The 25702-nt window shown below is 37.0% G+C and overlaps 2 protein-coding genes across 2 annotated transcripts in view; both read left to right on the top strand.

The window, feature by feature from the left end:
• septin12 (septin 12) overlaps positions 1-18811 on the top strand; it is a 29940-nt gene extending 11129 nt beyond the window's left edge. Inside the window, exons 3-11 of the mRNA XM_077618223.1 lie at positions 13633-14031; positions 14587-14715; positions 15646-15727; positions 15980-16117; positions 16329-16446; positions 16531-16626; positions 17144-17240; positions 17479-17530; positions 17646-18811. Of these exons, the coding sequence (XP_077474349.1) occupies positions 13633-14031; positions 14587-14715; positions 15646-15727; positions 15980-16117; positions 16329-16446; positions 16531-16626; positions 17144-17240; positions 17479-17530; positions 17646-17811 (1277 nt within the window). The 3' untranslated portion in view covers positions 17812-18811. The remainder of the gene's footprint in view (positions 1-13632; positions 14032-14586; positions 14716-15645; positions 15728-15979; positions 16118-16328; positions 16447-16530; positions 16627-17143; positions 17241-17478; positions 17531-17645) is intronic.
• Positions 18812-19408: 597 nt separating this feature from the next.
• On the top strand, positions 19409-25348 carry mettl22 (methyltransferase 22, Kin17 lysine). The gene is made up of 12 exons (XM_077618222.1): positions 19409-19745; positions 20627-20789; positions 21589-21769; positions 21861-21994; positions 22293-22333; positions 22517-22661; positions 22775-22846; positions 23114-23167; positions 23261-23341; positions 23759-23861; positions 24149-24317; positions 24839-25348. Exons 2-12 carry the CDS (start codon positions 20684-20686, stop codon positions 24911-24913), a joined length of 1161 nt encoding a protein of 386 aa, XP_077474348.1. The 5' UTR covers positions 19409-19745; positions 20627-20683; the 3' UTR covers positions 24914-25348.
• The last annotated feature ends 354 nt before the right edge of the window (positions 25349-25702 follow it).

Genomic DNA, 25702 nt, shown 5'->3' with positions numbered 1-25702 from the left:
GTGCAATAAATCATAGCATCATCAACAGATGGTGGATAATAGAATTCTTAAAGACACTTTTTTGCGCTTCTTCACTTGCCCTTCACTTTTGTATGTGTGTATGTGTGTGTGTGGGACGTTGGATCCTAGAATGGTTTTAGATTTTGATGTTTTATTGTTATTGGCAAGAGGTAGTGGCATCAGAATAGATTTACAATGTTTTAATGAGTTGTTAAAAAAATCTGATAGGAGCGAAATAAAAAAGTAGGATTTTACATTGCCTTGGTTAGAATGACTTTGATCACCCTCCAAAAAAGACTTGTCAGTTTGATGTTAAAATGTTCACATTGTTGCATAGTTCATGTTCTCTGGCATGGCATGAGAGAAAATTAAAGGTAGAAAAGAATTCACATTTAATGGCTATATCACTCACTAAAGTCTATGACTGCCCTGAGTTAAATACACAGTGGTGCACTAGTTGACACTTGTCTTTTATCTTTAAATACAATACGAATATATTTCATGTTGTGAGAGTCTGATGTGAGATTAGACGCAATCTAACTCTTTATCTCCCTCTTAGTGTGTCCCCCCAAAAAAGATTCCTTGTTTTAACACATTTTTCATCCGAGCTAGACGCAGGTCTGTACATGTACAAGTGGTACCAGCACACACACTAAAAAGGGGGGAAAACATTTTCACCAGAGAATGTACAAAATTGAAAGGTCAGGAAACCTGTCCAAGTCACTAAATGTGAATGGTAAAAACTCTTGCCAAAATGCTGGCTAAACTTGGTCAGTAATGCATACCTGTCAGCCTTTTTCTCCATTTATGAATAATTGCAATTCCCCTTATTAAGCGATAATAAACTGTACAAATGCAACATGGCACATATTCTAAAATTTCCCCAAAATGGACGTAGTTCTCAATCAGTCGGTTTGCCTTCTGGTACTAAAATCAAGATTCTGTAGATGTCGCTGTATGACGTTGACTATCTGGGTACATTGCTTGCTGACACGCCATATTTATATAGTGAAAAGGCGGACTTGTGAAAGGGGAATGTGTGTGCGCATATCATGCTTATAGCATGACAATATTAGCAGTCGACGATGACGTTTTTGTCCGCTACCAGTGACCGAGACGATCCGATTAGAGCTGAAATGGGTAAAACGAGATCGGTTTTACAAAAAAATGTAGTTTAAAAAAATCCCATACAAAAGTTGTCATACGCCGTACACAATTTGAAATGATCAAAAAAACTAAAACTATGAAACACGGGAAAATCGTACAAGTTGACAGGTATGGTAAATCAAAAGCCTTTATTGTCATCATAAATGTAAATGTATGTATATGGTTGTATGTTTCAGTAATGTAAGATTACCGATAGTCTTCATTTATCCCCTGTCTGTATTTTTATGGGAGACCCACCCTAACCTTGGTTTGTGGGATTATTACAAACAATTATCCGTATCCAGTGAAGATTCAAGACAAGGTCATTCCCATGATCTGCATCAGCAAGTCCTTGTAATGTGGTCTTTGGCCCCAGGGTGCCCTGCATTCACTTCTAATCCCTCTAATTCAAGATAGAGAGAGGCATAAAGAGGAAGGTGAGCAGAGATGGAGCAACTTTTGCTCGCCAGACAAGGGAGGAGGACGGAAGGTTTAGTCAAAGGAAGAAAACAATCATGAGATATTCAGTTCCTTTCTCTGGTACCCCAAGGGAGTAATGTTCGTAGGTCGGCGTCATTACTTGACCCGAGTCTTCATGGCAGTGTATTATGTGTGGGTTTTATAAGGGTGAAGACAGTTGATTTATAACTCTATCCTTTGTGATTGTCTTATGCTTCTGACTTTTTGTATACGGTGGAAGGGTTCTTTAACAACTGTGGTTGGCGTAGATGCGTTTGTGATATACATGAATTTATCCTTGAGAATTCTGTCTTTTTTGGGTATTAAAATGGGGGTTCAATGTTTTAAGTTTGGAAAGATTTCCGGAAAATGCGTTTAAACAAGGGTGTTATGTACAGATACTGTATGTAAGGTTTTTAATTATGATGCCACAATACAGTTTGAAGACCAAATTGAGGTCAGTGTGCGGAGAACTGGTTGGAATATCAATAAATTCCATGAATAATGTAAGAGCAATGTAGAAGGAGTACTTTGTGCAAAATACTCTGTATGTGTGTGTGAGAGAGGGAATGGAAGCTGCCTGTGTTCCACCTTAAATTTGGTCATAAATGTCCTGACATTGAGGAAATACCCAAGATAAGCCTTATCATCAATGCAAACAAAGGTGTGTTTGTTTGAATGCATTTGTCTCTCTCTCTCTGGTGACAAACTCTCTGACCTCAAAACAAATGTTGTATTTTTCTGGCGTGTAATTAAAGCATAGGATAGGTATTTCTCATTTATTTTCTATGCAAGTATTTTGGAGTTGCTGTATTATCCCCCCAATATTATAAATAGTTGTTGTTTTTAAACAGCATAAACAACATAACATTAGACAAAAAAGCGTAATTTCAGACTAGTGTTTTATGATTTTGTGCAGTCATGACTTTTAGGCATAAAAATCCTCCACACTTTGGCATCAGTAAGCAGGTTATTTTGTAGTTCTTTTTAAAATACAGGAGAGTATTTCAGTGTTTGAAAGGTTGTTGTGGTCGCTGAATAGACCCGGTGGTGATTAATCATCACAGAAATGTGCACACAAGAGGAAAAGGCAGAAAGGTTGTGACTTTCCTCGCAAAACACATGCTGTACACAAGGAAAGAGTCGCTCATTGACCACATGTGTTTCCTGTATCTGATCACCATCAAACACGTTTTGTTTTCAGTTCACTGTCCAGTCACATTCTAGAAACAAAAAAAGACTGTTTTGGGCGTATGTAGATAGATAGCAAGCACGAAACATGTATGAAGTAAATATTCAAATCATTGTTAAGGTTTCGTAATACTTCTCAACTAAAGCTTGTATTTGCAATATGTTGGTTGTCATCATTATCAGGATTCTTACTGTATTGTCAACTTCCGTTGTACAAACCTCTTTTATTATGTGGTTAATCTTATCTTTCGTTTTGTACGACTTACACTTCCTGTTTTATTGGTGTAACTATGCTGTCTTATCTACCTTTCATATTGCACCAATTACATTTGCTGCTACGTGTAATTGATGTTTGTCCCATTTGTACTTATACTAGTTGCATATATCTATTTTTTTTGCACTTTATTCTTCTGACTGTGGGCTTGTGCTATTACAACACTTGAATGCCCCTTGGTAGCCTAGTGGATTGTGTAGTTAGTGCGTCGGCCTCACAGCTCTGGGGTCTTGGGTTCAAATCCAGGTCGTCCACCTATGTGGAGTTTGCATGTTCTCCCCGGGCCTGTGTGGGTTTTCTCTGGGTACTCCGGTTTCCTTCCACATTCCAAAAACATGCTGATTGGACACTCTAAATTGCCCTTAGGTATGAGTATGAGAACCCTGTGATCGGCTGGCCTCTGGCCCGAAGTCAGCTGGGGTAGGCTCCAGCACCCCCTGTGTCTCTAGTGAGGAAAAAATGGTTCAGAAAATGAATGAATGAATTTCCCATGTGGTGTAGCAATAAAGCAGGGGTGCTCACACTTTTTTGCCTTTTTATTTTTATTTTTTTAAACTTTTTTTAACTTTTCAAGGTTCCAACCTCGCGCCTTCTACTTTGTTGTTAGGTTAGGGTTAGAATTCAAGGGCCCCTGTGGGTGCACCTTTTTGTTCCACAGACCCCAAGTTGAAGTAACGAGGGGTGTGCTGAAACCAGAAGCACCTGATTGCAATTCACTGATTGCATTTGTAACCACAATTTGTGGACAAGTATCACACTTGAATTACTGCAGGTGTTCAATTTTTTTGCTCCAAGATCTACTTTTCAAGAAGGTAACCTTCCACCATCTATCTCTAACAAAGCTCAGCAATTATGTCATGATATAGACTATATAGCATCCCACATAAGGGTTAACGTAGGGGAGAAAAATAAAAACTGCAATATATGCTTTCCTCACATTTGCACTTAGAAAATCACCATTTATGTGCATGTTAACACATTCCCCAGTTGCAGATTATTTTTTTGTAAGATCCAGAAGCAGCGAAGTATCAAAAGAATAACAACGTTTGATGTGTCAACATTAGATCTCGTAAGTCCACTGATTTTATTACAGGACTTTAAAAGGAGAATTAAGTGACTGTGGAAAATACTCTTTTGGGAAGAGTGTCAGGCTCTCCTTTTAGGATCTGAAACTTTTACCCGTGTTAGTGCTATAAAAAGGGGCTAGTGGTAAAAACAACTGGTGCCAGGTTGAGAATACTTGCATACCTGTCAACCTCAGCCGATAACTGCCCTTATAAATGATTATGATTCCCCTTACAAACCCCCAAAAAACCTTACAAACACCGTATGACTCGTACGGTGTTTGTAAGGTTTTTTTGGGGTTTGTAAGGGGAATCATAATCATTTATAAGGGCAGTTATCGGCAGAGGTTGACAGGTATGTAACTTGTAACATGAAATGTATCACAAACGCAAGATCATTACAAATTTAGAGCTAAAACACATTTTCTTATGCATAAATCACATTCTTTCATAATAAAAAAGTGGAACGGAACCAGCTCAGAGACAAATCAGCTATTCTGTTGAAGACGATACATTTTCACCAATCTGGTGTCTTAAAAGTATAATCAGATGATTGGACTTGAGTGCTACTTGTTTCAGCAGAAAGCTGGGAGAGGCCCCAGAGACCCCCAGAGACCCCCTTTGCGACCCTCATGAGGATAAGCAGAACAGAAGATGAATGAATGAATTAGTTGTTGTGTGTACGTTGCAGCAAGTGGTGCTAATCAGGGACAATTTTAAACCTGAGCTCTCAAAGTATTTCATGTTTACCAACAATGAATTTAATAGGATTACCATGACTGTGAAATGTTCTTATGCAGCCCAGCTGTCAATCAAACAGTTCCAACTTTGGTGACCATGTGGAAACGTCATTTGGAGTCCCCTTTAAAGTGATTTATTTCCAGCCGTGAACTTGCGATCGTATCTGCGGAGAAGCATGCTAATGACTTATTAACCCTTGTAAAAATTTACTCGGATAGTTTTGCAGCTTTCCCATGATTGAAATGTCATTAATGCTCTTAGGCAGACATTCTCAGACAATTCCATCAATCAAGCCATTGATTCAGAAGATTCATTCCAAAAAGTGTTGGTCAAAGGGTAATTACAGCTGGAGGGCGGTGCTTTAAAGAAGGGTGAGGAGTTCATCTTCACCATTTAGCAGCAGTTGCCATGTTGGAATATTTCAGTGTTAAAAGGTTAGACTAAATATTTTCGGTTCTGCTAATGGCTAACCATTAAGGAAAAAATGTGACAGAAAATCAGATGGTTGGGAAAAATGTGTTATGAACAAGCTGCATTTGGAGAAATGAATCAGTATATGACAGTTCCTTTAAAAACCAAAACTTTTACAGGCACTGTAGCGAAGGGAAAGTCTTGAAAAAATTTGGAAGTGGAATAAATGTATTTATTTTTATATGACGAATTAGGATAGAAAACATTTTTGTAAGTTGTTTTTTTTTTACTTTTTTTTATAGAGAGCAAGTGTGATAAATAATTAATTCTAGTCATCAGTTGAATGGAATTTGATTCGATGGAATGACCAGCACACACAGATTGTGCAAATGTGCAATTTCATTCTGTATTTCAATTTCTACATTATTTCTTTAAACGAGAAAGATGAAAATAGACACATTTGAGCTTCAAATTGGGAACACGGGATAAAAAGGCAACAAATCTGCTTTCTAGCTTCTGTCAGGATGCTCTTGACACATAGTATAACAATTTAGTCGCGCTCTGGTGGTACACATCTGTATTACAACCCACAAATGCACTTGTTTCATTTTCACAAATTGAGTATACTTTTGCAAACATTTAATTGAAGCTCTAGTTATGAACTACAAAACACTTGGCATAGAATATAAAGTCTTCTTTACCATTGTACAAGATGGATATACTCTCTTTGATGCCTGGTGTATAAAATACGATAAAAATGAGGAACAAAAGTCAATCAAAATATAAAACAATTACTATTTACCATGAGAATCTTGAATGAGAGAGACTTTTATTGGAATTGGCACCACCCTGGCCTACACTTTTCCTTGCCTTCATCCTGAAAAAACACTGCGCCGTGCCATTTAAAGATTAAATCAACCTAGTACAATATAACCCATAATTCAGATTGAAGGGCCCAGTGGAGGTATAAAACAAGCAACAATTAATTTTGAAGGTTAAATCAACAAGACACATCTGCATAGTAAGTTTTCACTGCTGTGTTTTGTATTCTTAAATGTAATCCAGCCCCTCCCAATTGTAAAAAAATGGGCAGCCATTGCTGTCAATGTGTGTTTTTAAAACTCAATTTTCTTCTTTTACTGACTGCTACAAAAAAGGCTGAATGAGTTAAGCACAACAAATGACACACAAACCATCCAAACTTACTGCCTCAAGATCCATTAATTAATGTGGATCATATTTTTAGCATAATTTTCCAATGAATTTCCCAATGAAATTTTCCACTTGCTTAATACATTGTATAATCAGCATCAATTTTTTTTTAATGTGTTCAGTAGAATTTTACAATGTTTTCTACACGTGCATACTTGACCATGTCAAATACATTAGTTAAGTTAAGTTTTAAATGATAAAAGATATGATCGCCAGGTATCTGCATTTTCACAAAGATTTTTTTTATTGTATTCTTGGAAATATAAACCATGGGAAGCCCGTTTTAGTATCGGATGAAGGACAGGTATGGGAATGTGAGATGTCTGGGAATTGTATAATGTGGGCGATGTTGGAATGTTGTCATCTCTCAAGTGTTCCACAAACTTCACTCTCGATTGGAGAGGCGATAAACAGGCAGAAAGAAAAAAAAACTGAAGCCAGGTAATTGACAAAGCAGCCTATCCAACCCATCCATGGGAAAAAAATATTTTTACAAAAAAAGACAAATTGACAGCAGCCAGTTCAAAACCCAGATTTTTTTTAATTGAAAATGACAACACACCTTATTTAAATATGATCCTTCTATCTCCGATGACATTGCAGGCTTCACATAATTATCAATCAATCAAAGGGTTGACAAATGGAGACAGCTATGTGACAATCAACTATTCAACTTGCATTTGCACCTTTGGGCGTTTTCAAGGTGTCAATGAAAACATGTTTAGTGACTTCATGTGGACTGCCAATAAAGAACCAATAAGAAGCAGAACATGCAATCATGGAAAGGCATGAGTGTATCCCTAATTGGACCCCAGTGTTGCCCAATTAATTTTCAAAGACAAAAAAGGGGAGGAGAAAAATGCACCAAATTTGGTATACTTATATGGTGCATACCTGTCAACCTCTGCCGATAACTGCCCTTATAAATGATTATGATTCCCCTTACAAACCCCCCAAAAAACTTACAAACACCGTACGAGTACGGTGTTTGTAAGTTTTTGGGGGGGTTTGTAAGTGGAATCATAATCATTTATAAGGGCAGTTATCGGCAGAGGTTGACAGGTATGATGGTGGGTTTGGAAACTGGTTTTGATTAGATTTAAAACTAAACTTGGATTTCTGCTCTTAAAGTTTAGTCTTATAGCTTATTTAAGTACAGCCTCTTCTTCTTTGCTCGAATTATTTTGTGCAGTCGGATTCAACAAAAATGTGTTAGATGCATAGTGTTTTTGTGTTGGTTTATTGCTCCTGAAACATAAACAGTAAATGTAATGTCAATTTGCTAAATTCTTTGTCCATTCTATCAATCATTTAGTGACCATACAGCTGTAAAAATTTTAAGTATATCTAAATGACTGATTTGAGGGCCTTTTGGTGTGTTCATGTTGAAACAGTGTACAACTAACCCAAAAAAAAAAAATTGAAACCAGGAAACGGTCCCCCTTGCCCCAGGCCAGGAAATGCATCATCCTCTGACTGACACTAGCACATACGCACCATGATACACACCCCTCCTTACACACAGGCAGTGATATGACATCCTGCCCAGTTGTGTGTCACTCCTGAACTGCGAAGACTCCACATCAGGTAAAATTAAAACGTTTTCTCCTTCTTGTTTTTACACCCTTTAAACGTAACAAATTGAACCAGTTGTATATTAGCTATGTTTTCACTCATTTTTAGTTTTCCGTCCATTACAAAACTATGTCTTGGTTGGTAGTACTTCAGAACTGGATATGGGAAAGCTAGATTACAGTACTTGCTGTGTTTTATTTAACTTTTTGTGGATAGGAGTAAGGAGCAGTTTAGTACTGTGTTCTGTGTGGGAGAGGAAGTGGAAACACACGACTGTCAATATACTAGTGATGTCCAAATGTGTTGGCGACCATTGCTCAATCATAAGAGAGAAGTGTGGTTGTATGCAGGATATGAAAAATTGTTCAGAGTAACGCATTTTTACAAAAAGTTTGCTCAAGTTGACTGCTTGAAATCGCATTAAAATTAGAAAATGGCTAATGAAATTGATCTCGCATTGTGTTAATTAAGCCACATCTACTTTATAATAAGCCCTGCAGCCGACTGATTACTGGCTCGGCCTCACAGTACTGGGGTTGAGGGTTCGATACCAGGTGGGTCCTCACTGTGTGGAGCTTGCATGTTCTCCCCAGGCTTGTGTGGGTTTGCTCCGGGTTCTCTGGTTTCCTCCCACATCCCAAAAACATGGTGCTGGTTGAACACTATAAATTGCCCCGAGCTTTGATTGATTGTGCTTTATCTCTTTGTGTCCTGCGATTGGCTGGCCACCGATTCAGGGTGTCCCACACCTAGTGTTCGTAATTGACCCCCCACGACCTCTGTGAGGATAAGCGGTTCAGAAAATGAATGAATACTTCATAATATAAGGGTTAGTTACAAGTTGGCGTACATTAAATTACCATATTTTCCACACACTAGCCGGCAATGCGTCTTATAATCCGATGCGACTTATATATGGATCAATATTGCTTAACCATGGTATAAAATTCCCTTTACCACAGCTCCATCTAGAGTATGTGTTACACAACCCCCAACCTCTACTACTACTACTACAACGACTACTGCGCCTTATAATGCAGTGCGCCTTATATATGAAACCAAGTTTTAAATAGGCCATTCATTTATACTCTGACGCCCTTTGTAGTGCGGAAAATACGGTATTAGATCTGTCCGGTGATTGGTGAGTTGTGGTGTGAGGACTCCCAGACACCAGCCCAGCTTATGTCTAGAGAAACGTTTACATGAGAATGTCATGGACGTGGAGCTTGCACAGACACACCCTTTGGAGAGGAGAACTTGGACACCCCTGAGCGGACCCGTTTGTGAGATGTAAAAGAAGCAGTCTGGTGGCCGTCGTACTTCTCTCCCAGACAGGTCAGCCACTGCAGAGTAAATGATTCTGACGGAGGAGAGGGGGGGAGGACGAGGCAAAGGGAGGCCTCCTTCTCCACTTGGGGATTAGTGGAAGCTCCTTGGCCAATTTACATGTGAATGGATCCCGGTGCTGCTTTTAGCCACCGACACCCCCCTCTCCGTCCCTCTCTTTGGCCGGCTCCTCGCACTTCTCCTCACATCAGGGAGGAACAGAAAGCGTGAGGCAACCCCAGAGGGAAGCGTACAAAGCCAGGACATCACTGTTGTTGTTGTCGTTGTTGTTGTTGTAGGCAAACTTTGCAGAAAGGAGCGTTAAGTGGACAAGAGAGTTGTTCCGAACGGTTCTTTGCCAGAGCATCGCGCAAGTGGGGATTTTTCATGATCGAAGGTAGGAGTTTTCTTTTTGTTCTTCACATCCCCCATGGATATGAATAGGGTACGCTCAGTCTTTGGGGCTAACAATGAAAGCTGACAGAATCCTCCACTTTGGCGGTCAAAATATGGAAGGAGTGGAGGGGGGCTGTTGAGTAGGCCTCTTTGAAGCTCTCCAATCAAATACTCCTTAAACTTTGGTTCGCGTGGAATGCAAGATTCCAAATTGAATGCCATTTGTTCAGAGTTGATCAAGTTATTCAAAGTATGTTTTCTACTTTTTGAGTTTCAGTATCTCGCTTGCACACTACAACAATACTTAGGTGCAAAAATCCAGAATTGCAAAAGATTGGATTTGCAGAAGGGAAACAACAATCTGCTAAGGTGGACAGGCTGACTAATTAGGACCATTTTATGTAACAATATCAACAATTCTTACCAGATTGCACAAAATATAACTGTTGTGCTCATTCATGACAACCAATGCAACAAGTCGGTCAATGTGCTCAGAGTTATTTACCTGGATTTAGGAGTAATGTGATTGACCAGTGATCCTAATTTGGATAAATGGCCAACGTTGTATGTGTATACATAACAAAAAGAACATGTCCAATGGCGGCAAAAAAACCCTGAAGAAAATCACAGCCAAGACAGCTCTATTTATCACATTGTTTATATTTTTATATAAGTTTATTTATGTAAAATAAAATACTGAAGTTCCACACAATTTCTTACATTCATTACAACACGTCAGCTAATAAAGAGGCAATGTTTAAGTACTATCAGCATCTAGTGCTGAAGCTGAGAAGCGCAACAGAACATAGGCTGGACTCAAGCTTCTTGTACCGGCCATATTTTATGATATTTTCAGAATATGTTAAGAGCCAATAAAAACTGCACAGTGGGCCGCAGTAGTTGTAGACCGCAGTTTGGACAAACTACAGTATCTACAGCGTATAAAGGTTCCACCACTATATTTTTTACACATAATCACATCCTGACTCATGTTCATTAATACCTTCGGGGAATAGATTGCATCATTTGGGCTCGCATCCAAGACATTATTCATTGTCTGTCGTCACTGCTAGTGTTGACATACACAGACGTCTGTACTATAGAGATGTTCTAAGATCTTTCCACTACTTATTTGAAATTCTATGGAGGATTTTCTGTCCACAATCTTGATCTGAATTAATGAATGCATGGTTTGCTGTTTGTTTGCATCTAATATTTTACTCATACACAAGAAAGTTGAGTATTTCTCAAAACCAACAAAGTATAAATTTCTATTTATATATAGCCATAAATCACAATACCCCAAACGGCTTGACAGGCACAATTGACATTAAAAAAATGTATATACCAGTAAATGGGCAATGACCATAGTTTTTATTCTATATTTTATAATTCCACTTATTAATAATAAATAGAATAAGTCGTCAAATTTAAATAAATATTCATAATTTAAACAAATATACAGCAGCAGTTTATGATATGATGAGTGTTTCCGCTTTTACTAATAATTTCTCCTAAAATGGTATTCTTTACAATCTCTTTATAAATATTAGTTATTTTTTTCTTTTTTACAATCGCAATCTCATTTCCAGTTACATATTTTAAGTAGTGCATAAACTGTTTTAAAATGTTTTCAAACATTAAATCCATGATATTAACAGAAATGTATTCTTATTACATTTACGTGTTTGAACTGTCCAACAAAATTGGTGGAATATCTTCTCGTCTTCTCTTAGTGATGTGCAACATTTCTACAGAGTAGGAATACACACATGGATGTGTGTGTATACGTGTGTGTCCTTTTTGTTCTTGGTAAATGAGTTTGTGTCAGTTTCTTCCTTACAATGTGAGTGTTTGCCCTCTTTTTTTGTGTTCTTAGTATATGAGTGTGTCCGTTTCTCTCCGGCAATCTGACACACTGTTTGCTTTTCACATACATTACTACTCATTACACACTCTGCCTGAGTGGGTTTAAGTGCACATACATTGTTGACTTTGTCTTCTATATGTGTGTGACTCCTCTTTTTTGGGGCGGGGGTGAAATAAAATGCTCTGTATGACTAAAGTTCTAATAATGCAGTCAAATAATGCATGTAATTAACCCTTTTATGCATTATTTAGGTTTTTAAGCCACACAGGGCACTTGTCTAACTCCTTGGCTACTATTGATGGAGCTAGGCGTCCAATCTATTTTGATGAGGAGGTGCGAATGAACGTTCGGGTTTACATACATTGTTTTTTTTGCTGACAGAAGGTAAAAATGACAATTTTTAGCGCAGGATTTGTTATTGAATACAGCTTTAAAATTGAAGTATATGTGTGCTGATTGTTGCAGTATTTAAACAAAACCCAGACTTAAATGTGTTTCACTCCTCCTCTGTCTGCCCTCATCAGGATTATCGGACTCCCAATGGTTTTACAGTTGGATATTTTTAGCTGATTAAATGATTCAGATTAACACTGCTGGAGTGCTTCACATTGTGTGTGGGGTGTGTATTTTGGTTGAGATGGAATATGAGTGATTGGCTGGCCCCTAATACACGGTGACCCTCACCTGGTGCCCACATTTGGCTGGAATAGGCTCTAGCACCCTTTGAGGATTAGCGGTTCAGAAAATGAATGAATGACTTTAACACAAGTTAAATAATAATACTACAGCACAAAGGGAACTATTAAAATCATCAAAAATACTCCTTCAATGGATGAATGATGATACGTATATTTTTGTAACCTATTGGCACTATTGATGGCGCTAGACGTTTAATCCATTTTGAATGGGAGGGTCAAATGAAAGTTCTATTGACTCACAGGAGAGTGGTTGGAGGGTTAAACATTCCATAAACAATCGATTACATTTGGAAATGATTTTTTGGTGTCAATGTCATTACACAAAAAAAATGCATTTGAACAGGGTTGTATGTTTTTTTTAAATGCCCTATTCTATAAGTCATTCACACACACACACGCACACGTCTACTAGTCATGCATTTCTAAGCACACGTGCAAGCACTCATGTGTCAATCCTCTTACGGCACAGACCAGACGACAGACACAGACCGTACACAAACACTTCTGACACTTCACCGGTCCGATAAACCTGGAAGTGTTTATGTATGTCTGTTCCTTTAGTTACCTGGCCATGGGAACATTGGATTCTATTCATTTTACTTGTGCAGGTCATTCATACATATGTAAATATGTAAGTTTTATATATATTTTTAAATTATTACATATTTTAACTTATCTAACCATGACGTGGCTCGACGTCTTGTGCTGTCAATGGCACTGAAACATGAAAAATAGCCCTTTTACAGTCAGTCCTCCCAGTTGAAATGTGTAGAATTGGGTTACTTAATGTAGATTTTGGTGATTTCTTAGATCACATACTGTGTTTTTTTTTTTTTTTTTTGCCACTTGAAAAGGTATCATTAGTAGTTTAAATGGTTTGGACACTCAATAGAATGGAATGAGTTAGATACTATGAAGGGGGGAATCATAACTCATACTCATTACAATTGTAAAAAAAATGATTACGGAAAACGCTTAGGAAATAAAATCATGATATTAAATGCATTGTTCCAACTTTTGAATGAACAAAAATGCTCAATTTAACTCGGATTACAGTTCTTTAATTTACGAAAAACTGTTCGGTGCAGTGCCCACTGTCCCCGAAAGGGTTGAATTGGGCAAATTTGGAAATATGAAAATACATGACACGTGCATTTCAAGCTCTAAGTCACATTGTGAAATTTTAAAAGAGCAATCCATTACAATCCACCATATGATTCTAAACTGTAACAAAACTCACCTCTCATGGATACGCATGTCGATCCACAGAAAGTGCCGCAGAAGAACCTTCCCTGATGGAGGAACGAGAAGAGAAGGAGAATGGAATTGTGGAAGAAGATCAAGTCACTGAGGACAAGAGTCAAGCCATTTTAGCAAGCGACGTGACCCAAGATTCTGCCAAAGAACCAAAGGCAAATGGTTTGGAGGTCCATCCAGAGTTGGAGGAGAAAGAAAAGGAGAAAGGAATGGAGGAGGGAGAAATGAAGAAGGAGTTGGAATCAGAGCTGAAGGAGGAAGTGTGCCAGCCCGTCCCACTTGTCCCAGACCTGCAGATGAGTTTTATCCATGGAAGTGACCTTTTTGGCTATGTGGGCATTGAGGCAGTGCTGGACCAAATGAGACACAAGACCATGAAGGCTGGCTTTGAATTCAACATCATGGTAGTTGGTAAGTGTTCATGTCTATCGTGTGGTCTATGTACATACTATAAGAGTACTTAACTGATTATTAAGAAACCATAAAAGACAGGCTTGCTACCCCATCAATGAAAAAACATCTGACACTTATCATATGTTTACACTAGGACAGTAATTTGGGTTAAAATGAATTAATATGGATCAATATATTGATTTGCTAAGCACAATTCTCTTTTTAGCTATCTAAGTTGATTAAAATGTAAGGTGATAACAATTGCAATGTGCTGTTTTCTTTTTTTTCAATCATCAACAAAATTGTCACACATTAAAACAGATTGGTATTCTTTTATGGCTGTAGTTGCATTGGAGCTGATTATTTTAAATGCATTCACAGTTTTGGATTAAATTGATTCAGAGCCCCCATCGTAGAATATCGAATGAATTGATCACATCATAATCCACCATGAAAAAAAACTAACCGCCCCCCAATAAATATTTTACTAGATCCCCCCCTGGGAAAACTTAAAACCTAGCAGCAAACTAATGAAATGTCTTACCAACCTCTAACAGAAATTGTTATCTGCAGGTCAAAGTGGTTTGGGGAAGTCTACAATGGTCAACACCCTCTTCAAGTCAAAAGTCAGCAGAAAGTCCTGCACCCCAAACTACGAGGAGAAAATCTCCCAAACAGTCAAGCTGCAGTCAATGAGCCATAGTGAGCACACCCACACACACACAAATTCAGAGTTTTTTGTGATTTTTTTTTTACCATGGCTAAGAATTTACAGTCTGGGGGACATCCCCTATAAACATTTCCCTCAGCTCATGGCTCTTCAAGCCAGGACTACACATCACCTCTGTAGTACACACACTGAAAAATAGAGCACAAGAGCAAACTTGTCCAGAAGGCTTCAGCCGTGCAGAAACGTAACAATAATAGCAATTTGTTGAGGTCCACGAAAGTGAAAAGCCTTGATATGGTCATGGAACTGAAGCGTGCAAAGATTTTTTTTACATGACAACCTCATTTTTCTATTGTACTTCTTTTAACAACATTCATAATGGATGGAGGAACATTTATGTCACATCCTTATAATAAAGGTCTCCCACTTTATGAATGTTTAATTAAACACACACACAAAATGGGCTATTGAAAGAAAAATTGAGGAAGTAAACTTTACAACCACATGACGAGAAGTTAAAAATGAAAAACAAATGTTCCTTAAAACTGTCCACACTAGGACCCGCTTCCCAGTTTTTATTAGCCCGCACAAGAAGCTTCAATTCAGCCGAAAGTCTGTTGCACTTTTCATTTTAGATTAGATTAGGCCTAAACCCTGACATGTTAAAATCAATGTGGCAAACTGTGGAGATTTTCTGAACTTTGTTTTACATATTGGCCATTGCAAGGCGACACTATTTCTAGAATTGGATGATTTTATTAATATTATTTTTTTACCAAGCTCTACAATGTCTGGAGTCTGTCTTGCTACAGCAACCAAGAAATTTCCCGAATACGGGATGAAATAAAGTTCTAATCTAATCCAATCTAAATCAAGTACCTGTCCTATATGAATGTAATATAAACAATCTTGTAATTGTTATGTGAAAGAGTTAAAGTCGCCCTTTTTTGATTTCTGTCTAGTGATTGAAGAGAAGGGGGTTAAGATGAAGCTGACAGTGATTGACACTCCGGGGTTTGGAGACCAGATCAACAATGAGAATTGGTATGCTACACAAAAGCTGAGGCCATAGAAAACACACACATTTAACACACACAGTGGATTTGGAAGTTAAATCAGGTTGCATTTATCACAAAACAAGATTGAATCTTGTATTCATTGCCACATCAGATCTTAACAATTTTAAGTATTGTGCATTTGAATGATATTTTGATATTGATATTTTTGGATTGCTTTTTAAAGGAATTTTATGTGTTAATTTGATTTTCTTCCTAATCATTTTTTGCTTTCTTTAAGTTGGGAGCCCATTGTTGAATACATCAACGAGCAGTATGAGAAATATCTGCGAGAGGAGCTTCATATCAACCGCAAGAGGAGAATACCTGACACCAGAGTTCACTGCTGCGTTTATTTTCTGGCTGCAACAGGACACAGGTAAAAAAAAAAAGGAGGGGTAAAAATTATCCATTTGATCGGCGGGTTTTAGTCATAAAAAATAGCAAATTGAATCGGCTGCATGACTTTTTCTTTCGGGAAAAAAAGTTCGGACATCTCTGTAATAGAACCGCCGATAAATGTCTTGTTTTCTGTGTGCCTTTTACAATGCTCTTCATTTCAATTAACCCAAGATGCACTCCGCAACCAGGTTACGTCCCATCGACGTGGAGTTCATGAAGAGATTGGGAAAGATAGTGAGTATTGTGCCTGTCATCGCAAAAGCTGACACACTAACCATTGAGGAACGGCAGGAGTTCAAAGAGAGGGTAAGGACGTCAGCATGTAAACTCACGCAAACGCTCATGTATTTCCCCTCGTTGACCTGCGATTGACCTTTCAATCAACAACAGATAAGGCAAGACTTGGCAGGCAATGGGATTCGTGTTTATCCCCAAAAGGAATACGACGAGGACGCAGAGGAGAGCTTTCTCAACGACAGGATCAGGGTGAGAATCTAATAAACCTGATTATAAGCCACACCCACCAAATTTTACAACAACTCTATATGCTTATATTGCTATACATAAACGTATATAGTAGTATATAACTTGGCGGCTAGCGACCCGGTCGACGAGCGGTTAGGGCGTCGGCCTCACAGTTCTGGGGTCAATGGTTCGATCCCAGGTCAGTCCAGTTTGCGTGTTCTGTCCGAGCTTGTGTGGGTTTTCTCCGGGTTGTCAAAAAAATGCATCCTAGGCACGCTGGTTGAACATTCTAAATTGCTCGTAGGTATGATTGGTTGCCCTTATTCTCCTTTTGCCCTGCGATTGGCTGGCCATCAATTCAGGGTGTACCCCGCCTTGGTGCCCAGAATCAGCTGGGATAGGCTCCAGCAGCCCCCACGAACCTTGTGACGATAAGCGGTATAGAAAATGAATGAATACATATGAATTGAATTACTGTGGAGACATAATGCTTGTTTTTGTCAATGTATGATAACAGGTCAAATTGATTTGTTTTCAGGAAAGCATTCCCTTTGCGGTCGTGGGGACGGACAAGGAGCATCAGGTCAACGGAAACAAGGTTTTGGGCCGTAAAACCAAGTGGGGAATTATTGAAGGTGAGAGGAAAAATATAATCCCATCAAACTCAAAAATAAAGCGGTATAAGGTGAAAGCTAGAGTTGTCTAAGAATCTTTTTACCACATTCTAATTAAGATTGAAAAATGACTGCACTACTGCAATTTGACAACACAGGAAAATAATGATTCATGTATGACGGCAACAAAAACTTCATTTCCCATGATTCATCCCTTTTCATATGATTTTAAATGATCTGATTCTCCCCTTTTTCACAGTGGAAAATGTCGCACACTGTGAGTTTGCCAACCTGCGAGATCTACTTATCAGGTGAGCTAGAATTCTGAGGATAATATTAACCCTTTCATGCACAGTACAGTAGACATTTTTAAAAATGTAAACAAAAACACTTAACAATACATCTCTTTTTCCTCTTTCTTTAAAGATCACATTTGCAAGACCTGAAAGATGTGACCCACAACATCCACTATGAAACATACCGTGTGCGACGGCTGAATGAGAGCAACATGAATTTTATTGAACAAGGACTTTCTAGCTGGCCGCTAGAAAACGGAACTGCCGACAAATTTGAATCAGATAGCCACCTCTGATGCCTTCAAAATGCTACTCAAAATGAAAGATGGGACAAGAGCATTTTTACCGCATGAAGCGGGTTGGGGAAATGTTCAATTTTTGTTTTGTTTTTTATCATTACAGTGACCAACTATGGAATGGTCTTCATGAAAGTTTTTATGGGAGACAACAAAGTACTGATGTTATTGAATGTGACTAATTTTATATACATTTATATATTGCTAGATACATTTAGTTATGTATTACCATTCAGCTTTAAGTGTTGCACCAATACCATTTTTTTTGCTTTTGATATCAATAACTGGGAGTGGCTGCAAACATGCATACACTTATCGGGAAACTTCACCATACTAGTATCAGTGCAATGTTACTTATAACCATAACAGAACCCACAAAAACTCTTATAAATGAAAAAAAAACATACTCACCTTTCTTGTACCAAGTGTGCCCTGTAAATTGTGTTTAAAAGAGTTAAGGTTCTTATGTAGTAGGTAGAAAATAAAACGTGCAGTACCCTGGGGAACTAATTTTTACGTGTTGACAACAATTTTTTTTACCCATTTTTTGATGAAATTGGGGAAACAATGTTTTGATTTGCCTATCTGGGTGCATGTAGTTAAAACAAATGACATGCTCGAGAAAAACGGGATTCAGTTTTGGTATTTTGCACCTAAAAAGTAGCCGTCAGACCTCAAATAAACAATTACATACATAACTATTGATACTGTACAATATGACAATTGTTGCTATTGTCATGTGCAACAAATGAAACTGGAAGGATTTCAAGTTGCTGCTTTCATCCTTCCATTTTCCTAAAATCAGCTCTCGGAGAAAAAAAAGTTTCGACACACCAATGAGCAACATTATTGTTCGATATCAAGTTTATTTTGAAATAACATGATCTGTGTTCTCTTCCATCAGCTCACTGTATTGCTTATGACTGTACAGTACATCTCACTACTTCCCTATGTGTATCACCAAATGTTTTTGGCCCAGCATAAAGAGTTGGAAATATGAGCTGGCCTGTTTAATTTATTGTTACTGAATTGTAAACTATACATTATTCGCTTAGTTTTTTTCTGTCTTCTGATATTCTGTCTTTGCCGTTCAACACTCCGTTGCTTTGATTTGTGTTTACTTCATTTTATCAATCTGACCCCAACAAAAGATACACATGCACACTATTTCCAAACTATCACGTTCGTCCGTCTGTGCCTTAATATGAATTTTAAAGAAGGCAGACATTTAGCTTCTGCAGTACAAGTTTAATACAGCATATTGAAGGGTTGTAATTGGATCAGTCCAATAATTATTCCCCTACTGTTTTGGTTTGCAATGGCTATGTATTTTTGTCAAGTAACATGCAATTTATCTGTTTTTCCTACTACAGTTGCAGATAAATTAGAGTGGTCTTAAAAATTTCATTTTATATTTTTTTTCCATCCATTTTAGATGCATTCTTGGAGGAAAAATTCATGGTAAATAATTTAGAATGTACTAAATAAACCTAACATCTTGAAATACAAACATACCAGACTACCTTTTAATTTTCATTCTCATGTTTGACAATTTTTTTTGAGAAACAGTCATTTTTTTGTTATTACCCAGTTGATATTGATGAATGCATTCATTTCTAAAATTAAGTATTTTTTTATGTTTTACTTATTTCATATGGGCACCCAAGTTCTGACATACGCACATAATTTCGGTATTTTACCCTGTAATAAACAGAACATGTTTAGTCAAGACGAATTACAATATAGTACTATATATACTACTATATATTCAATATTTAATGGATGGTCCTGAAGCAAAATGGCCGACAAGGGAAGATGCTTGTCCCCATTGGTTCACATGGCGCACCAGACATCTAGCTACATTTCTGTGTGATATCTCAGTTCACGCCAACCACCATAAAAGCGTCGGTGTTTTTCTTCGCTGAGGCTAGCACGTAAGCCTACACTTTAATAAAGACAAATACTAACAAAATGACTGTATTAGTACTTGTTTGTAACCTAGTTTTGCTTACACTTGCAAACTTTATTATGCATGAACAAGTTTTGGGTTATACCGCCGGATCATTTTAACAGGTCTTTTCTTTTTGAATGAAATGATACTTTGACCTCAGTATACAGTACGTAGATGCTACAGACAAACAACTATACCAGTCGATAGATAAAATAATTATTCTATTTGCAAAACGAAATATTGTTCAACTTAGTGTTCCTACAATAATTATTTTGTCTATTGATTCCCTTTTTTATTTTGTACCACCATCTGATCTTGTGTCCCAAAAGATTTAACTTTTATTAAAAATTTATATTGTATCCATTTTCAATCAATCAAAAGCCTTTATTGTCATCATACACAGCTGCGTATAACGCAATTCGTGGTGCTACTCCACAAAGTGCGTTTTCCCAGTAAAAAAAACATAAGTAATATGAAAATATAAAAATATAAAAGGTCACGTCCTGGCAAGGTAAATTCTAAAATATTGCACTATCTATCTATCTTCTTAATACTAATACAAATATTTTAAACATATAATAATAGTTATTTTATTTATTTTTTACAAATTTTAATGTCATTTGTTGAAATATGAGTTTTTTTTATAGTGACCAAAAGTATTAACTATACTAAAGAAATTGCTTATGACTTGACAAAATGTCAAAAGAATATTGTGTTCTAAGTATACCTGTTTTTTTGAAATACTAATTTGTAAACAAATACCCCAAAACAGTACACAATGGTTATGTAAAAAATGCAAATTGCTATTAAGTGTTAACAGTGTTATAAATGTCAATCTGTGTTAACCCTTATCAATATCCACAGATATTGGAAACATATTTTTCTGAGGTTCTACTATTCTAAGACCATGATTGCAGAGCCATGGACCAAATCACCTTTCAACATGATCGTGTTCTGTCAGATGTCCACATGTTGCTGCCCAATGCCCACCACGTAATGGCACGCCTCAACCAAGTTGGACAGCCTGGTCAGTATATGTATAAGGCAAATATTTATTTTTGACTGTAATGAATGCAATGAGTTATTGAGAGTTTACCTTGTTGGTTGTCGTTTTCCTTTCTGCAAGCACAAACTTAAAATTTGAGACCATGTTATATATACATGGTTGAGTGAGTTTTATTTTTAGCACCAGCAACACCTGCTTGGTGATACTTAAACTGTGAGTAAATCAAGGCTCTTAAGTTAATGACAACTGCATATTTTCATCAAATTATACAAAACTAATTATTATTTTTACTCATACATTTGAACACAAAGTAGACGTGAAAAAAAATCAAAATCACAACTAAGGCAAGTCAACTTATCATAATGGATTGTTTTTAGTTTATTTTATTATTTTAAACAAAATATCGAAACACGACACAGTTTATTACATTTATTAAAACATGTAGCACTGTTTAGGTGACTAGCTCCATCTAGTGTTAGAGCTGAGAAGCACAACTATATTGTTTCTCACTCAAGCTTCTTGTGCAGGTCATTTTTAATGATATTGTAATAATTTCCTCCAAAAAGTGGCGGTACTTTGGACGAACCTTTTTAAAGATTGTGATAAGATGAACTTTGGCGCGAAACATCACTCTAAATTTCTGAAACTTGAATGCTGGAATCCAAAATGGCAAATTGATATTTTAGGGTTGACAAAATAATGTTTGATCATTTTTTAATGAAAGCAGAACATATACACACTGATCACATTATTTAAAATCCGTTGTGGTGCTGTCTGTATAAAGTATGGTTGTAAAGAGTATGTTTTTTTTCCCACACAGTTTTCATATCCAAATTCAAGTTTTTATCCAACGCCGAAAAGCAGGACAGTAAGTGTCAGGCAAGGAGTAAAAGCAGTGATTCTGAAGCACACGTTCTACAAGTAGAAGACAAAGAGGAGAACCATGAGAAAAACGAAGAGCCAGCTTTGGATGAGGATGGAGATCTCGACATTCCACATCGGTAGGGAAAAGCTCCAATCGAGTTAATGTTGTCGTCTTTTAAGACATGTTGATTTCTATCAAATGTTGCTTTGAATTCACCTTTCCTTTAGACCTAGGAATAATCTTTCAGGGGATTCCACCAGGGAGGTGGTCTGCCCTATCATTCTCAAACAATCGTGTACAGCGGCGCAACAAAACGAAGATGATGACGCAGATGAGTGCTTTGATGACATTATACGAATTGGTAAGTACCAAAGTGCTTGGTCATACGGCTAGATTGAAGCACTTAACATTAAAAAAAATAAAATAAAATGTGTCATTGAGAATGACTTTATCGTATAACACAGGGTAGAAAAAATTCAGGGGCATTGGCTTAATCCAAGTTGGGTTATTTTTAATTAAGTCTACCTGTGCTGTGAAGAAAAGGATTCATTACATTAATATAATAAGAGAATTGTAGTTTACTGGCATTTGTGTTCAAAGGAGGAAGAAAAACTTAGTTGCGTTCCAATTTGCATTTATAAAAATGTGTATTTTTGCAGAGCATACGATGGCAACACCCCTAGAGGATGTTGGCAAACAGGTCAGTAAATTGACTTTTATTTATTAATTTTAATGTCACATTCAGCACAGTAAAATTATTTTTTTCCCGCTTGTGTGTGTGTGTTCTAGTGTTGTGTCAGTTAAGTTTAATGATGATTTAATTGGTCAATGGAGAATGGATCAGGAATAACACTATAATATTGTTTTTTCTTTCTTTTATCAGGTTTGGAGAGGAGCATTACTCCTGGGGGACTTCATTCTTTCAAAGCCCCTCATGTTCAAAGGCGCAACCGTTGTTGAGTTAGGAGCTGGTGTCGGCTTAACCAGCATTATTATGTCCACGTTAGCCAAAAAAGTGTACTGCACAGGTAATCACTTATAGAGAAATTCGAATTTCTCCTGCTTTTAATCCACTATCCACTGACTTTGTTTGAATGTATATACTGAAATGAGTATTAAGTACTCTAATTTTGTGTTACAGATGTCGGAGAGGACCTTTTAAGCATGTGCCAGAGAAATATAACTCGAAATGAACACATGATTGAACTTGCAGGTGAGGAATTTGCAACAACAAATTATTGTTTGTTATTTTAAATAACATTTTGTTAGGGACATTATCAATGGTGGGTTTTTTAAACAATAATTTCACAAATCAATTATTTTCCCACACTGCAAATTAGGGATTATATGAACTAAACCTTAGATAAACTTCCATTTTGAACCAAAATATCTGTTTTCAGTTAAACTTATTCTTCATGCACAGCTTTAGAAAAATAACTTGAATGTGCGATTTTACTGTTCCGTTGTGATTTTCTTTTAGGTGGGGAAGTGAGAGTGCGACAGTTGGATTGGCTTCGATCTGATCTTTGCACAGGTCATTTAATTATTCATTAGAACTACATCTTTATATTTCAACTTTCACTTTTATGCTTTAAAAATAAATTCATTCCCTTTGTCTTGACTATAGATGCTGATGTGGAATTTAGCTGGACAGAGGAAGAAGTAGCTGATATTTATGACAATGTCCGTTTCATCATTGCTGCTGATAGTAGGTCATCCAGAATCTTTTTTTAAAGCCAAAGCTCATATAGTTGCAGTTAAGGTTTTCAATTAAAAGGATGAAATAAATAATAAAAGGTAAATATACTAAGGCTATATACATTCAAGGTCAATTCACATTTTTTTGCCCAAATCATGTAATTTGCATGCAGTGTACTATGAACAGTCCGATTCCAATGTCTTGAAATCCAATCTGGGCCTTTTTCCCCAATGAATATAATTGAGTTGTGTTAGGGTTTTTAACGGCACACAACGCTCATCCGCGAAAGTGAAATGAAATGCGATGAGTTCCTCATCGCTAGATATAATACCTTACTGATAAATTGGGATTCTGATTAGATATATCTGCATTTTGTAGATGGCAGTCGTAACACTGGTGTAAAAATAATGTGTTTTATGTCCATAGTTTGCTACGATGACGAGCTGACCGATGGTTTCTTTCGAACACTGTACCGACTGTGCAATAATTTTGGTCATGATTGCACCATCTTTATTTCCATTGAAAAAAGGTAACATTATCTAACTGTTGCTCTCGTGTAAAATACCGCAGCAATGAACTCATCATTTTTGGGGGCATGTAACGCAATCATTACCTAATAGCAGGTTTATTACAATTTCCAAAAAGCACTCTTAAAAGGTGCTCACATTTATTGTGTCATAACCAGAACTAAACCAGTGTTTAAAAATATTGTGTGCATATCAAGGTTAATTTTGTACATAAAAAACCAATCTTTTTTTTTTTTTTACTGAACTAAAACCCAAGTGATTGATCATTTGTCATGTTGTTTTCATCAAGGTTTAACTTTACCTTGCGAGAAATGGATGTATCCTGCGACGCTTACAACCATTTCGAACACTGCCTGTCCCAACTGGAGGAACTGGTGGATGGCCAATGCAGTTTCAAAGTAGAACAGCTTCCTTCTACGTTCCCCCAATTTCTTCAGTATGAACGCTTAGATCAATTGGTAAGAAACACACCTCTCTTATAACTTCTACATCACTTGTTCTACTATTAGAATTTCTATTTTAAAATAGAATAACAGGATAAGAAAAGACAGACAAATGCAATTTTACAGCGTTTTTTTCAATGCTTAGCACATTTACCTAGTGCAGAGGTATTGTTAATGTAATTGGATAATATTATTGAATATGCCCCAAATATGAAGATTAAATTCAGCCTAAATTCACACTTAGGCTTCAGTTGGATTGGGTCATCCCGTAAATTAAAACTTCAAAAGTTACACTAGCTTTTACATTCATTTTGGGGAACTATCAAATATATTTTGAGTTTAATTTATAACGTGAGATTGCACATTCCCAGTTTTTCTGCCGAACAGCCATAGACAACTGGTACAGAGACAGATTGATTTTGTTTTTATATGAAAATTATTCGGTCCGTTCTCTTGTTATTTATAATATCTTTACATTTGACTCCTAGTATCCGTTTTTTTAATAGCGTTCCATTATGAATCTGTCATGATTCCAGGAGCTATGGAAGGTGACTGCCAAAAGAGTGTCATTTGACAAAAACAAGTCCAATTCCAAGGAGCTTACATCTTGACCAGTACTATCTATCACCACCAGTGGACAGCAGTCCTCTCCCAAGAAACCCCCTAAATCTCCAACTTTTAGTTCATGCGCATGTCCGTAATTTCTTTGGCTTCAGCCAATTATTTATTAATTAGGTGCATCCCTACTGTAGTTATGACTCCACTCCTGAGAATTAACAGGTGTCTGATACACACTGTGCATCATGTTGAAAGTGCAGTTCCTGTGTGGTAATTATTGTTGTACTGATACTGATAAAAGTATCTGAAAAGCCGTAATCGGCGTGTAGGGAAGACATCATGCATGGATGTTATGTAATAAGAACAGGGCAAGATTTAGTTGTCCAACTCATAATGGAATTCTGCCATAAAAGAAGCAGCGCTTCCCAAGATGGCTGACAATTACAAGTGAGTTTGCAGTAATTTAATATTAAAAATATATATCTTTATATCTTTTCTTTTTTTATGTCGTACAGTATCAGCATCGGGAGCACAAAAAATGTTTCAACACTGCTAGCGATGAAATTGTCTTAAATTGGAATCACTTTAGACTAATTTTATATGAAACTAATTATTTGAAATCTGATGATCATCATGATGGTCAGATTAAGTAGTCACTTAAAATGGCCCCTTGTAATCAAATGTTGTCAATAGCCTGTAGTGTTATTTTTTAACCATATTTTTTTATATATTTCTGCAGTATTGACCTTATTGGGGGGGTTGAAACATTACGTAATCCGTCTTTTTGGGGCTTTAGGAAAAAAAGTTGTTTTCAATTGTACTTGCCACTAGGGGGACCGAAA

The sequence above is a fragment of the Stigmatopora argus genome, chromosome 14 (assembly GCF_051989625.1).
Source record: "Stigmatopora argus isolate UIUO_Sarg chromosome 14, RoL_Sarg_1.0, whole genome shotgun sequence".
Taxonomy (NCBI): domain Eukaryota; kingdom Metazoa; phylum Chordata; class Actinopteri; order Syngnathiformes; family Syngnathidae; genus Stigmatopora; species Stigmatopora argus.
Note: the sequence above shows the minus strand (reverse complement) of the source record. Positions and strands in the feature narration are given on the sequence as shown.